General features: G+C 36.9%; 1 protein-coding gene across 8 annotated transcripts in view; it reads left to right on the top strand.

Moving 5' to 3' along the window:
• The window catches only part of ADAMTSL3 (ADAMTS like 3), a 188,830-nt gene that overhangs the window by 99,106 nt on the left and 74,862 nt on the right, over positions 1 to 14,862 (top strand). For 7 of the 8 annotated variants that reach the window (XR_011100541.1, XM_068695210.1, XM_068695209.1 and 4 more), the window contains exon 7: positions 9,540 to 9,666. The exons of the other annotated variant lie outside the window; for it this stretch is intronic. Coding sequence is in view for 6 of the 7 variants with exons in the window: in XM_068695210.1 (XP_068551311.1) it covers positions 9,540 to 9,666 (127 nt within the window). In the remaining variant the exon portion in view is untranslated. The remainder of the gene's footprint in view (positions 1 to 9,539; positions 9,667 to 14,862) is intronic. 8 annotated transcript variants of the gene reach the window in all.

Here is a 14,862-nt window from a genome sequence, read left to right as displayed (position 1 = left end):
CATAAAATCATAGCAGATTAGTAATTTCTTCTGATTCTGACTCCCCGTGTTCTAAGAGTTGTTTTCACAACTTAAGCTTAAGGTGTTTCACAACTAGCTTAAGGTGTTCTGTGTCCTTTTCCTGTGAGTTCCTGTGGATACTTCTTTTTGCTTGTGTGATAAAGGACTTCCCAAAAGGCACAGGAGGTTTGGTGTTCAGATACTTAGGAAGGATGCTTCTATCCAGAATTACCACAGACTTCCCAGTAAAAACCACAGGAAATGGTAAAGATTTTCATCTCATTTATAAATATATGTAGGAAATGAATCTACAAACATAGTTGTCTATAGCTAGTTTCTAATTTTTTATTATTGTAATGAATAATGAGGTATCGAAGAATATCTTATGCTTTAAAGAGGGATTTGATTCCTTAAAAATACAGAAATTTCTTCTATGTTCCTTCCTGAATTTACTCTAATTTGGATGTTAGGAGTTAAATGGCTATCTAGATATAAATCTTCTGATTTTTACTCTTTAGAGTAATCATGCTGAAGGTGATGTGTTAATTAATATAACCTTACTCTAAGATGTTGGAATAGCTAATCATTGAATAAGAGTTTACAAAGTACATTATGGGAAAAAAAAAATCACCACATCACATTTTTTGCCATTCATCTTTTTAGCCTTCAAACCTCAACTCATGGGAAGAATTGATTTTGAAGTAGCTTTTTGTTAAGTCTTTTTTTTTTATACTTATACCCTTTCCTGGGTACTGTTAAGTAGCCAACAGACAGTGTAATTATGTACAAAAGTAAGTAGGAGCATGGAGAGATCCCAGTTCAGAGACCCATACTCTAGCTACATATTTCTGCAGGCACTAGAGCTGGAATTTATCCAGAGTGACTATGAGAGTTACTCATGGAGTTCCAATAAATCTTTCTGTCCTGAAGATCTATGTACCAAAATCTCCATATAGCTACACACGTGTGACATCTCATAAACCTGTCCTGTGTGACTTGCCAGTGCCACCCTCTGTCACAGAAGTTGGCATTTCCTCTCCCACGGAGGCTCTCAGCACTGCCCAAGCCAGCAGACTGCACAGCCACGTTATAAGGGCTCATTCAAACCCCTCTGATGTGACAGCCAACCTCAGTGTAGTGGTTCACATGAGATGACATTTTTGGCGGCTCAAAGGAGAGCTTTTGTGGCACATAATGGTAAGATGCACTGAAAACGTCATTTGGAATCCCTTGCTTTTAGTTTACAGCTGTTTGCTGCTACTAGGAGCTGTCATCTCTTTTTAGACCCTTTATTTTTCTCCACACCACTGTTTCTTGTGGAGAAATATAGCTGATGGGGATTTCTTACTGTCTGTGTTTATCCTTCCTTGTCAGATAAGTGGTGGGTTCCTTCTGATCTCCAGTTTCTTATCTATGTGTCTTTTTCTTTTTTTTTTTAAGTGAAGCTCTTTGCCAGGTTTTGTTTTGTTTTAGTGAGCTTTGTGCAAATATGATTTTATTTCCCAGCCTAGCAAGGTCCTACAGCATGTGAACAATGATAAAGTCGGTAAGATAATTTAGGATTTGGTTATCTTACTGAACTAGATAATTTGCCTTAGAACTAGAGCTTGCCCTGAACTTGTTGAACGAGAACTTGCCTTAGTAACCTTCAAATTCCCTGGAGCTAGCTTCACCTTCCTATAGCAAGGGAGACTTGGCTGGGCTCAACCAGAAAGAAAAAGTAATCTGATTCCATATATTGATTCCTTTCAAAAGCATTCTCACAAGCAAGAAGCCTAATGGGAATTTGTGTCCTACCCTCTGTGTGTATGTGTATTTTCTAAAATGGAAACAGTGTGGGAAAGGGTACTTACTCTCCTGCTGGGTGGTCCTATGATCTCTCAGCTGCTCTAGCATGTGACAGATCCTGTAGTAAGAGTTAAATGTTTTGGGAACACTTTGTTTTATTTGATGGAAGTGGATTTGCAGAATTGTGGAACACTCCTTAGCCTCTTGCCTTCAGATATAAAAATGTTTGTAGAAATATGTGGAAAGTCTTTTTTAGGAGCCCTGTAGTATGCAATGAATTTTATGCACTGTATTTTTCATTTTTTATTGTTTTACATTCTTTTTCTCTGTATTGAGGGCTGGGGAATTTAAACATCATGGTGTGTCTTCTCATGCCCATCATTCTGACTTATTTTATGCTTCTGTTCTGAACTTTGGATTTTGACATGCTTTTCTTTACTCCCTGCTTTCTTATCCACAAACAACTGAAAACACACAATCATTTTTCTTGCTCCCAAGAAAATGAAGTAATGGGCTGGGACATACACTGTCAGAGTACATGCTCAAAGTCCCTGAAGGGGCCGTAATCTGTTTCTTAAAATATGCTGACACACAGGTCAGATTGCCTGGGCTGCTACTGACCTGCACTAGCTTGCTGGCAGAGACGCAAGACCCTGTGCTACAATCAAACCTTCGTTAGGTTGAGCATAGACGTAAATGAAGAGTTATGAGACAGGACAGTGGGAGAACAAATCAGACCAATTAAATTCAGGGAGGACCAATTAAATATTCAGGGACGATAAAGCAGAATTCTACCTCAAGTAGAAGGTATTCTACCTTAAAAAAAAAAAAAAAAAAAAGATACTTTCTGAATTAGAGGGGATATCCTGGTATCTAGCCCTCCATTATTCAGAATCACTTGTAGATGATGATCATGGGAAAGAGTGGGAGTTACTACTTTATATTCTCTCCATGGACATATTTTATCTGCATAGAAATAAACTACAAGCTGAAGTTATCGCAAAGCAAAGGATGTGAGCATAGACTGCAAAGCAAATGAATAGATGGGCTTTGAATGATAGCCTCTGGATTTTACAGCAGGGCAAAGATGCATGGAAAATACTGACTAAGGCAGAGCAGGATTTTCCCATGATGAATTTTATACTTATGTTTTTATTACCATAAATTCCCATAGCCATATTTAAAGTTATTTGTTGTGTAGATGCAGACATTCCTAACATCTGCCTGTACTGTGATTCTGTGGCAAGACAAGTAGGGCAGGAGAAAATGCAACAAATAGCTGACACTGATGCAACAAGATCTGCGTAGTGTGATAGCAGATGTGCCTGTACAGTTAAATGCAGCTTTAATTTTTCAATTTGGAAATTTTTGGTTCATCTCTTTGTAGAAATAGAAATCTTTTTTCTCTGACCAAGACCTTGAGGATTTTAATTTTCCCTCTTGAGAGTGCTTCTAATAAACTGCTATTGCAGATTTATTTTAGTGAGCATGTAAGGATTTCTCACTATTTTCTTTTTTCTTTTACTAGCAAAAGTTGAAATAAAACATATGTCTTTCCTTAGTCAAGTCACAAGACTTGGAGAACATAATTTTTGCCAGAAATAGTTCTGAGGGTATCTTGTATTTTGTGCAATGCTGATAACCTTTAAAACTATGTAGATATTTTTGCTCCATTTCAATCTATATTCCAATCTCTTTTAAGGATGAAATAAATAATTTGGTTATGACAGTCCAACTACTACTGGTTCTGGTGGTAGGGCAGCCCCATCACTTCATTGGATCTGTTTGGTGTAATAGCCTACTTTTATTCAATGTTTTTCACACCTTGACAAATTTCACAGGCAATGAAAACCAATTGCACCTGGTTCACATAGTCTTTACACCCTTCAGCAGATCAGTGGCAGTGGTCCAAACAATACAGGATTCACTTACTGAGAATGACTAGCAACAGATCTGTTACAGGAATATTGCAAAACTTAAACTACTGGGCAACATGTACCAGGATAATGACAGACTGGTCAGGCCTTTAGGGAAAGGATCCCCCTGTAGAATAACTATCACTTTCCTGTTAAGAAATATAATTATCTCCATTTATGTATTCTGTAGTACAGCTCCTTGCGCAGCAGAAATGTACTTCTTTCTTAAATTAAGAATAATGGGCACTTCTGCTGGGTTTTCTGCTTTGGCTGAATTTGACTAAATGTCAGCTGAACATTTGTGTTACTATCCCATTTGCAATCTATTTCATGAGTACACACAGATGTGTGTCTTTTGAAATAGCCAAGCCAATGAAAGTAAGAAAATGCAAATGTACTGAGTAGACTTCATCTGGATTTCTCTAACCATTCTGTGGTTTACAAAGCAACTCTAGAAGGATGCTAATTATGTCATTGTGAGATGTTGTTGAATTGGTTTTCTATTTTTATTTTATTAAAATTAATCACTTTAATAAAAAGCATCACTCCCTGACACAGGGCTTGCCAGTCCCTTGGGCAAACATGGAACATTTAAAAAATGTAATGAACTTACATTGTCATTTTGATGGAATCACTGATAAATGAGGCTATAAATCAAAAAATACTGTTAGAATCAGCTGAAGACAATAAAGTAGTATTTAGCACATACTTGTTTTCAGTGTGGATATTTGCTGAATATTTAAATTGTCTGTCGGCTAAGAGCTTAGTCTAAGACACAGTAGAGAGAAAAAAATGACACAAGTGCAACTTCAGCATTCAACGATCTTAACATTTCACAGAATTTATATATCTACCTATACTATATCTTTATATATCTACCATAAATAAAATCAGCAGTGATTTATTCTTTTGTGGCCACTTCCATTAGGACAACTCAGTATGTTTTTTCTGGCTGCACCTGGATCTCTGGCTCCAGAGAAGCAGGGAGCCCTTTTCTAAAGAGAAATATTGTATATTATTTTATATATTGCTACATACAGTTTCATACTTTCGATAGTAAGTGGTACTTAATGCTCAGTGCTTGTTATGCACAGATCCTGGTGTTTTTACTCATGTTTAATTTCAGTATTCATGTTTTGTGAAGTGTGGCTATACCTTCAGGCTTCTTATTCAAAGCATAGGATCTTGAATCTTTAGCATTCCAGCAATATTTTTATGATTGACACACTCATTATTTTTATAATTGACAACTCACCTCCCTGAACTGTATTCTACAAAAGATGGTGTCATACCTGTTTTGAAGGAGAGGTCCTGAAGATGGAGGTGAGCAGTCAATTAAGGGAATAACCAAGTTAAGGATGCCTAAAGCAATGGTCTAATAAGCAAAAACTCAAATTTCAAAATCTGATCCTGTAATGAGCCCTGCATGGGCAGTTCTGCATGGTCATTAAGGTAAGACTGAAGGGGGCTTAGGGTTTGCCAGGTTTTCCATACAATGCTTTTTTGCTATGTGGGAAACAGTCACAAATCTGTCCCTCTGTAGTCCTATTTTAATGATGGTTTACTATAAACAGCTTCTTAAGAAAGGAAGATCCTTTAGTTTAGTAGATTATATTTTGACTATAAATCAGAATTAAGATGCAATATTCATTTCTTCATTTAAGTCTAACACCTTGACTGAAACCCTACTAAGTACATAAGAGTTAAAGAAACAGCTGTGGGAGCATCTGAGTGATTTTTGGATTCGTATCTGCAAAGATATTTGTAATGTTCCATAGTCACCTCTAACACAGAAGCAGCAATTTCATTTTTCTTTCATCTGTATTACTATGTTTTATGCCATGACCTTTTGCTCTTCCTTTGCCTTTCTGAACTTACACGAGCTATTCTAAGCATGCTACAAAACATTTAACACCCCTCAGTACTGTGTTTCACAATAGCATTGGCACACTAGCTTTTAGTTTAGAAGTTCATTGAAGCTCGTGAGTCCTTCTGTTCACTGCTTATTTAATTGCTTTCTATCCTACCTGCTTGTGACAAAACAGCATTATTTGTTTGCATGTGTCTATTTTTCCTTTTAAAAAAGACAGCTAAACAACATGCTCAGGTTCTGTTCTAAAACAGTCATGGTTCATACCCGCTTTGAAAATAATTTCACCCTGTCCAAATTCATAGATATCTGATCATGGCCAATTTATTAAATGCACAAAGTACTCATTTATCAAAGCCTTTTTTGTATTAAATTTCCACGCATTTTTCATTTTGTTAAACATTGGTCCATATTTCCCCAGCTGTTTATTTGTATGGGGAACACGCAACTGAGTCCTTACGATACGTGTACCATTCTTTTGACCTATTTGTCAGGCCTTTGTATGTGTTTCTGGATTTATTTTTTTTTTAACTTGACAGGGTCCTAATCCTTCCATTACATGGTTTGAATTGTCACTTGTTTCATTTATGCAGTCTATGTTAAAATCACCTAATATAATTATTTTTGACTATGCCCTAAAATCCTGCAGATGTTTTCCCAATCTACCTATAATATTTATAGCTGATCCCTTTGCTCTGTAATCAGCTAACGATGTGGGGTAAATTAATCCTGACAAACACCTTAATTGTGAAAATCATCAGACCCCTTTGGCTTGCTGAGATGTGTAAGATGGGGAAGGTTGTTGCCATGTATCATTTACTAGACCTTGTTACAGCTCTGCATGTAAATATACATGTACTCTTTTCAAAATGTTCCCTCAAATACCATTTTATTTTTCTAGTAAAGTTATTAGCTAAATATTAATACTTATAATGATTGGTGTCAAAATACCATATGCTAAACTATCTGGAATTCTGTGCACGTTTCAGGCCTAAACTGTGATCCTAAATTGAGTTATTTTCTAAATTGCATCCTGGGATATCACTGCATACTCATGACAGTTGATATAAATAATCTCAGAAGGAAGTCCATGGAGGGTGCATGGATCTAGTTGAACCTTTGCTGGCAAGAAAGCTGTAAAGCTTTTCCTCTAAGTCCCTTGCATGAGCAGCTAGTGTTCCCGCTTTATTTCTAGGGTGTTTATCAAAAAATAAGTAATAACACTATTGAAACTGTCCTCTAAAGAATGCTGCTGTGCTGATTATCTTTTTTCTTCTTTCCACATTGGACACAACAGCGCCTTATGTTTGCACAGTTGTATTATTTTGTTATATGTGATGAAAGTTTGTTTTCATAGCAACTGTGTGCAATAGCTCAGTTATACTGTGTGTTTATTATTATCATGTTGGGCTTTAATGGCCTGGTCTTCTAAGTCCTTTGCTTGCTCAACACCCTTCTCTCACCAAAGGATTGCTTGATCTGTAGCCTACAAATATACAACAGCTTAAACTAATAAAAATAGCAATTTCTCACATAGAGTATCATAATATGCAGCTGAATTTTTCCTTTGAGAATTAACCGATGAGTGAATAAGCATATTCTTAATATTTAGGAAATGAGATTACAGTATAAAATGGAAATATGTTTGTGAGATCTGCAGAAAGATTGCCCTTGTGGTAGCTGTAACAATTTACCTCCATGTGCTAGTATTATCTTCCTGTGAATAAGAGCAGGAGAAGCAGTGGGGAGCAGTAAATATTCTAAAATTCCACCCAAGAGTAATACAGACCATCTCAGCTACTGGTTTGGTCCCCATCATAGCACCACCTGAATGTTTCAGGATCTTCAGGACATTTATTCTCCTAGCATTGCTGTGGGGTGCAGAATTGCAGTTACACCCCTTTCATAGATGGGGATCAAAAAGCACAGTGAAGTTTGCTAAGGGAAAAAAAAATCTGTTGTGGAGTAGTGAATTGAAAGAGTTGTCAAGCCTAAGGCCACTTAGGCTTAATTCAGCATCAAGCACTACCTCACCACTACCTCGTTTCTGAGTACGTGATGGCCAGCCCAAACCATCAAGTGGCATTTTATGTGGGCCTTTGCACAGAAGTAAGTTCAGGAGATCAGTTTGGGGATAATGTTCTTATGTTCTCTCATCACCTGTGAGCCCATCGGCAGGACAGTCTTTACAAGTGGTTGTTTTACAGGCATTAATGAAGAGTCTAATGATATTAGCAGCATTCCTTCTTTATGTCCTCTAGGTTCCTGTTGTTTTTGACATTACCTAATTCCAGCAGAACATCTTGCATGTGCCTACCAAACAGCAGTGTTTTTTAACTCTCTATAGGGGGGTCAGCATCAAGTATATAATTTCTTTGGGCTTCAAAAGGAAAGGTGGGAACAGGATTTTTGATGTAATCTATTCTCTAGTGCATAAGCTGTTCTCTAGTGTGTGAACTTGCTTCCCTATGACCTGTTGTGAAGTGGTTAAAAACAGGTAAAAATTACAGAGGTGCCATTCAGTGCAGCAAGTCTCTCAGCTGAAGTACAACAGCTAATGCAGTTAATTTTCCTCCATAATGCCTTCATCTCAAGGGAGTGCGGGATGTGGGGAACTGGGAACGTAAAGAGAACAGGAGTGGGAGAAGGAGCTGCTTTGCTGACTTTTCTATAGACAAATGAAACTTAGAGGTTACATTTCTCCCTGTTTGGCACTGGGCATGCAGTGTGTGTGTTAACTCAGGGACTGGAAGACCCAGCCCTGCTTGTTACGTGTGGACTCGATCCCCACCTCTCCAAGGGGATCGTGTGTCAGTTTTGGCATAGCACAGATGCAGTGGATCTTGGCAGCTAAAACTGCCCCTTCCAAGCATTTTTATATAGGAAGAGAAGTGTACTGGCCAATTTCAAAATTCTAGCACTGCTTTTAACCGTGAGTTTCCATAGTGCTTTCTATCCATTTGTCAGTTCTGAGTTTGTTTAAATATATATATATATATATATTTAATTTCCGTAACAAATTAGCTTGCTTCTCAGGGAAGTGTGGATATGAGGCATATAGGCTGAGCTGAATAAACTTGAAGCTGCAGATTAGTTTTCTTAACACATTGCTCAGCATTTGGTCCTCTCTGCAAGTTTCTTCTACAAAATGTTGAAGGGTAAGATAGGTGAGACCAAATCTTTATTCCCCTTTCAGCAGAAAATTCTAGTTAATGTTTATTCCTCTTCTTTGCCTTCCCTTTCTCACTCCCATGTTTCTTGTAGGGTGACTGATATGAAGAAAAGGGAAAACCAGCAAAAATGTTTTCTTAATAGTTTGGATCTTTTTCAGTTGATGGTTTTTCAAAAACTTCACTTACAGATTTTTTGCCAGTGATTAAATCTGGGTGTTTTTACAACAACCATTGCAAAGTTTTATAGATTCGGTCTCATATTCAAAAAACAAAACAACCTGAATCATGTAGGTTTTGATATGCATGCCAAATAGGTTATCTATACTGATGTCAATTAAATTCTGAATGGCCAAGCCACTAGATTATAACCACTGCTCACAGCTGCTTGTCTGTGGAACTGAAGGCTCTGTCCTTTAAATATTTAACTTGGATTATTTCCTTGCATTAATCCTTTCTCAGACGTAATTAAACAGGTGATGAAAAACAAATTGCAAATATAGTTGTCCCTCATGTTGGAAAGAAGAATGCTCGATGGCCTACATTCACATAAGTAGTGGGAAACTGATTCATGTATTGCCTATGCTTGTATAGTGTGATGTATCAGTTGCTGTGGCTCATCATTAAAATTGTGGAAATGACAGTGTGCTTTTAAAATATATGGCAAGATATGCTTTGAATAAATGAGGCCAGCTCATAAAATCAAAAGGATAACATAATAAATAAAATTCCAGAAACCTGAGCATGTCTACTACAGCTTTGCCCTCCTTCTGACTGTGGTGTTGATGTTGGCAGGCAGTAGGCTGTGATCGACAACTTGGGAGCAATGCCAAGGAAGACAACTGTGGAATCTGTGCAGGAGATGGTTCGACATGCAGGCTTGTGAGGGGACAAGCTAAGGCACATGTCTCACCAGAAAAAAGTAGGTTGCAAATTGATCCTGTGATGATTTATCCTTGACTATGTTTTCTGCTTGTATATTAACACACATATTGCAGAGTATGACCTTTTCACTATATACTTGTTTTCAGTTTTCCAAAGCTACTTACCCTGAAGTCTGCACTAGATTATTCAATTGAAATTCCATGAGGGATACCACACATAAGGGTATAGCTAGGAAAGAATTTGAGATATGCATTTTTTTGTAGAGCAACTTAATTCGTTCTATCAGGAATAACCATCAAGATACACATCTTATTTTAGAGGGTGTCCTCATGTTGCAATCTGTGTGATGCTGCAGCAATGTTTTTAAATCATGGAAACATCTTATAGATGGTTTTATGGAAATTGTGGCGTGTGATTGAAAGTGCCTGGTTTTCAACTTAACTTTTTTTTTTAAGTGCCTATAGACAGTTGAACTTCAGAAGCAAGTTAACTAATTCTATGGTACAAAAGGCACAAAGTGGAAGGGAGTAACACTTCTCATTTTTGTGTGTTTGACTCAAATTCTGGCATTCCTTCTCAAAATAATTGGCATCTTACTGTGAGTAACTTTGCAGGTCTTAGCAGTATTGAGAATACAAGAGAGGGATATCAGAACTGAACCTTGTACACCTTGTATAAGGTGTACACAGAGGTTTGCCTCTGCTTTTTGTTTTCTTTGAAGCTGCAATTTCTCCAGTTGAACAGGTTCTTCTAGCAGACGAGATGAGAATAGGCACAAACCTATGGTTTTGTATGCTCTCCACCCTCACAGATGATGCTCTGTGTAATCTCATGTGTCCAGTGTACTTATCAAGTGGGGGTAGCAGTTGCCTCATCTATTTTTATTTATTTATTTGTTTATGGACACACAATGTGCATAAGTATTTGTCACATGGAGATGGAGCCTCTGGGGTCTGCTACCTTCCTGCACAGCCACAGATGCTCACATGCTATTAAAGTCAATATGCAAAGTTCAAATGAAAGCAGGTATTCTTTAAATGGAAGAAGCACCTGTCTCAGACAGCTGCAGATACTTTAGTACTGTTACAGTTCAGCCTGCTAAGATTTCAGTAATGCCCTGACTTTGAAAAAGCTGTTGTATATTAAATGATGTTTAATTCTTATTGCAGTAAGTATATTTCTGTGATATTTTTATGACACTGTTTGCAGTATGCTTCAATGTGAATATAATTTGAAAAGCAATGTATGGTATCTTAATGCATGTTACTGTACAGTGTGATTATTTGTATTGCATAAGTTCTGTGATACAATACATAAGGTAATCTAAACTAAATAATGAATATTTTTGTGGCAACCTCTTTTAAAGTCACGGAATTTTTCACAAGTCAAAAAGAACCTTTTTTTTTTGTGTGTGTGTTCTGGATGGGGTATCAATGTCAGCATTTCCTTGTCTTTACTCGAGGCCTTTTTCATAGATGAGAGAATGTAGTTCAGTAATTTATAAAGTTGCTCATCCTGAAACACTGAGCAAAAGTCTTGAACATTCGTACCGAGCTGAAAGAGCTTACATGGAGGGTTGCTCTTTCTTCACTTTGTCATATCAAATACTACACTTACTACTACTTAGTAAATAAAGCAAAGATGAGGTGGTAAAATGGATCTGGTTTTGAAACTGTAATTTTGAGACAGAAAATATTAATTTTTGTGATGTTCTGACACAGGTTAAGAGCTGACTACAGATGACCTCACCTGGTGGAAGGTCTCTTATTGCTTTGAATAGGTTCTGAAGAATACCCATGGTTCATTTTTATTTATTTTTCCCGTCAGATTTCACTGGCTCTTGAAGAGTTCTTTAAAATGAGATGAAGAAAGACTGTTCTAGGGAAAGATGTTAGTTACGTCAAGTTTTGCTTTTGTCTTCCATTGCAGAAGGTTAGATTGTATGATTGAATAACCATTCACATAAGGAAAACAGTACACATGCTACTAAACTCAGAACTTTTGATGATTTTCTTGGTATTGTGATAGTGGCAAAATCTTTTTTGGGTCAAGTTGTTCAACACTGTATGGAAAAACTTCCATATAATCATCTTGTGTGTGAATGCAATGTGGAAATAATGCCATACTTTCTTTGTGCTAACGGTAAAGGGAGGTAGACTGTCTTCCAAAGCTTAATTTGGAAGCTTTCAGAGGTATTGGTGAGAAGTAAAATTATCAGCATATGACAGACATATTTAAAAGGGAGCTTATAAGGTTGTGAGCAGGATGTAAATTTTACTGTGCAATGAGGCAAATTAAAGGTTTGGAAGGAAAAAAAGAACCAAAGATTTTATTATGAAGAAAAAAAAAAAAAAGAGAGAGAGACATTAGGGAAAATAAAAGTGCCTAGATATCTCAGTCCTAATTTAAAAAAAAAACGTAGGCATTGATAAATAATTTCTCATACATGACTTACCTTGTTTTATTGTCTTTTTTAGTATGTTTTTATAAAAAAAAAAAAAAGGGTGCTTTGATCAGAAAGCTAAAAAGCACTGAAAGAAAGGTGCCTGATTTGCAAATATGAAATGAACTGTCATTTCAAAAGTTCTTTATTTTTTTCCACTAACACTTAATTGCCTTTGAAAGACAAAGTAAGTTAGACTTCTGCCAACAAGCCAGATTCTAACATTCTGTTAAAATGATTAAAGGTTTGACTAATGATATTCAAACAGAAAGTGTAATAGGTTGTAAAATGTGCCGTCCCATTGGGAAATGAGATATCATGGGCCTGATGTTTCTAGTACTATATGCATGGAACTCCCATTAACTCCACTGCACTTTGTGCACATGGAAAAATTGTAGGATTGGGCCCTGATGTCTGCTTTCTGCACCATTATTGGCAAGAAATGGTAGGAAAGTGTTCTGGTTCTGATACCAAAGAAGAAAGATGCTGGTTCTGAAATTAACAGGGAATTAAGTTGAAGACACAGACTTGTCCTAATCTAATTTCATTTCATTCTCAAAAATCATTAGATGCTTTCAAGCTTTCTTAAGTTTTTGCTAACAGCTTAGTGCAAAAGAATTCAGTATAGATTTGTAACATTTTTTTCCTTCTTGCTATGCATTCTATTTCCTGTGGTACCACGTAATCTACCAATGGTCAATTACTGTCACATGTTTGTTGAGTGCCATCAGCTGGCTCAGTTATCTGACAACCTGCTACCTTATATCTTTCTTCCTTCTTTGAAATTAATATATATGGAGCTGGTAACCCTCATTGTCGAGGTTGACTGATACTTCACTTTACATGAATGACTTTTTGCCAAAATTCAGCAGTTGGGTCAGAAACTTTGCATGCCAGGTGCTGAGTGTTTTGGAGAAATTTCAGCCAAAATAACTTAACATATTCCAAGGAAAAACATGTTGTTTCCCGTTGTCTAAACATTCTTGAAACCTTTTCTTTAATATGGCTTAAAATCCCTTGTTACACTTGATCACAGATCAGGGATTTGAAATTTGGCAGGCAGTGGTCCTGTGTGCATGGACAAGTCTCTTTTTGCAATATCTGTGCACATCAACACATTTTACTTACAACCTTTCATGAAACAAACAAACAAAAAGCCCTTTTTCTTCAGGCTCTGTAGAGGCTTCTTGGATGTTAACAGCTAACATTCCTGAAAAAGTTTCCTCTTTAAGGAAATTTATTTAATTAATTATTTTAAATTTAATTTATTCTTAGAATTCTTCTTAGAATAAATTAACTTAATAAATTTTCTTCTTAGAATAAATTAACATATTGCAATAAATTCACATATTGCTCTTCCAGAACTAAGGTTTTAAAAAGTGGCCTTGTGCTTCCTTTTGCTTTCTTCTTTGCTACAGTGTGGGATGTGTACCATGGGATGAACTATCAGTGATGCTTCCTGTCTCACATTCAAGCATTATGGAAGGCAGTTTGCAGATAGCTTCTGACTCTCCCAAACTTCATACTTCTAATGGAGAATGACAAGATCATATGAGGAAAGGGATAAGACCAGATGAGACTAACTGAACAGAAAAATTCAACTTTATATTCAAAGGGTGAAGGAAAGATAGATAAGAGAATGTGGGAGGAAAATGTGGGACTGGCTGTACAGATACATTGGGTCAAGGAGTAAAAGGAAGAGTGGAAGACTGAGATTAGATAAGGAATCTGGGATGGGAAACAAAGTAAGAAACACTCTGAGAAGAAGGGGAGAAATCAACTGTATGTAAAGCCAGGAGAGGGAATTGGGACTGCTTTGGCAGGAAAACCATGTACGGGGAGGGATAGGATGCCAATATGTTAGTGTTTCAGTTTGAATAAGGAGTATGCTCTTTGAAGCAAATTTCCTGATGGTCCTAATATGTATTGCTCATTGTTTCACATCATGGAGAGTTCTTGGAGGACATTAACTGAATTTTTTGGATGAAGCTAAACTGGAAGATGTGCCTCAGAAAAGCACCTAATGTTCTCCAACAGCTAATGAATATGCAGTGTATGGGATCAGACTAGAGTTAGTTCAAAGTAAGGCACCAGAAAACATGCGAATAGTGCAGATGCTGGGTCTTCAGCACAAACTGTTTCAGTCTACAGATTCATTGCTATTAAGTTGTACTGCAAGTAATGCAGGCATAGGTGGACTGGCACTAGGCAGGTGAGTGTCTTTTGCCAAGAAGGTTACTTTTATGGAGGTTTAAAAATAACAATGCCAAGAACAGGGCATAAAAGCATCTGACTGTTCCCTGTTCTTGGCAAGTAAATATAATATGCGCTACTGGTGCCTATGCCATGTGCTGCAGCAGTAGAGTGCTGGTCTGCATAGGTGATGAAAATCTCATGATTCCTATGTTAACACACATAGAAAAGGTCTGCCATGAGATTGTTTCCACTCCTGATAACTGGTGCAGGTAGCTCTGTACTACATGAGGCAATTCCTCTAGTTTTTTATTCTTTTTCTTTTTTTTTTTTTTAAGAACCTAAGAAATAAAATGCTCAAAGTTATATCAAAGGGCACTTTTAAAGTTGCTAAATCATGCACAAGAATTCAAAGAAAGTTAGAAAAAGTGACCTGTGCAGTTATAATTTTCCCCACTATGTGTTAGGATACAAATGTTAATTATACTATTTGCAGGTCCTACCTGGGAAAGCAGAAGCCTGACATCTATTTAGTATCCTTTTAGTTCTGGCTTTGTGTCTTTGTTCAATGTGGCCTCCATGGTTTATTTATGGCAC

Source organism: Anas acuta, chromosome 12 (genome assembly GCF_963932015.1).
Source record: "Anas acuta chromosome 12, bAnaAcu1.1, whole genome shotgun sequence".
Lineage (NCBI taxonomy): Eukaryota > Metazoa > Chordata > Aves > Anseriformes > Anatidae > Anas > Anas acuta.
This window is presented reverse-complemented; position numbering and strand designations above follow the sequence as displayed.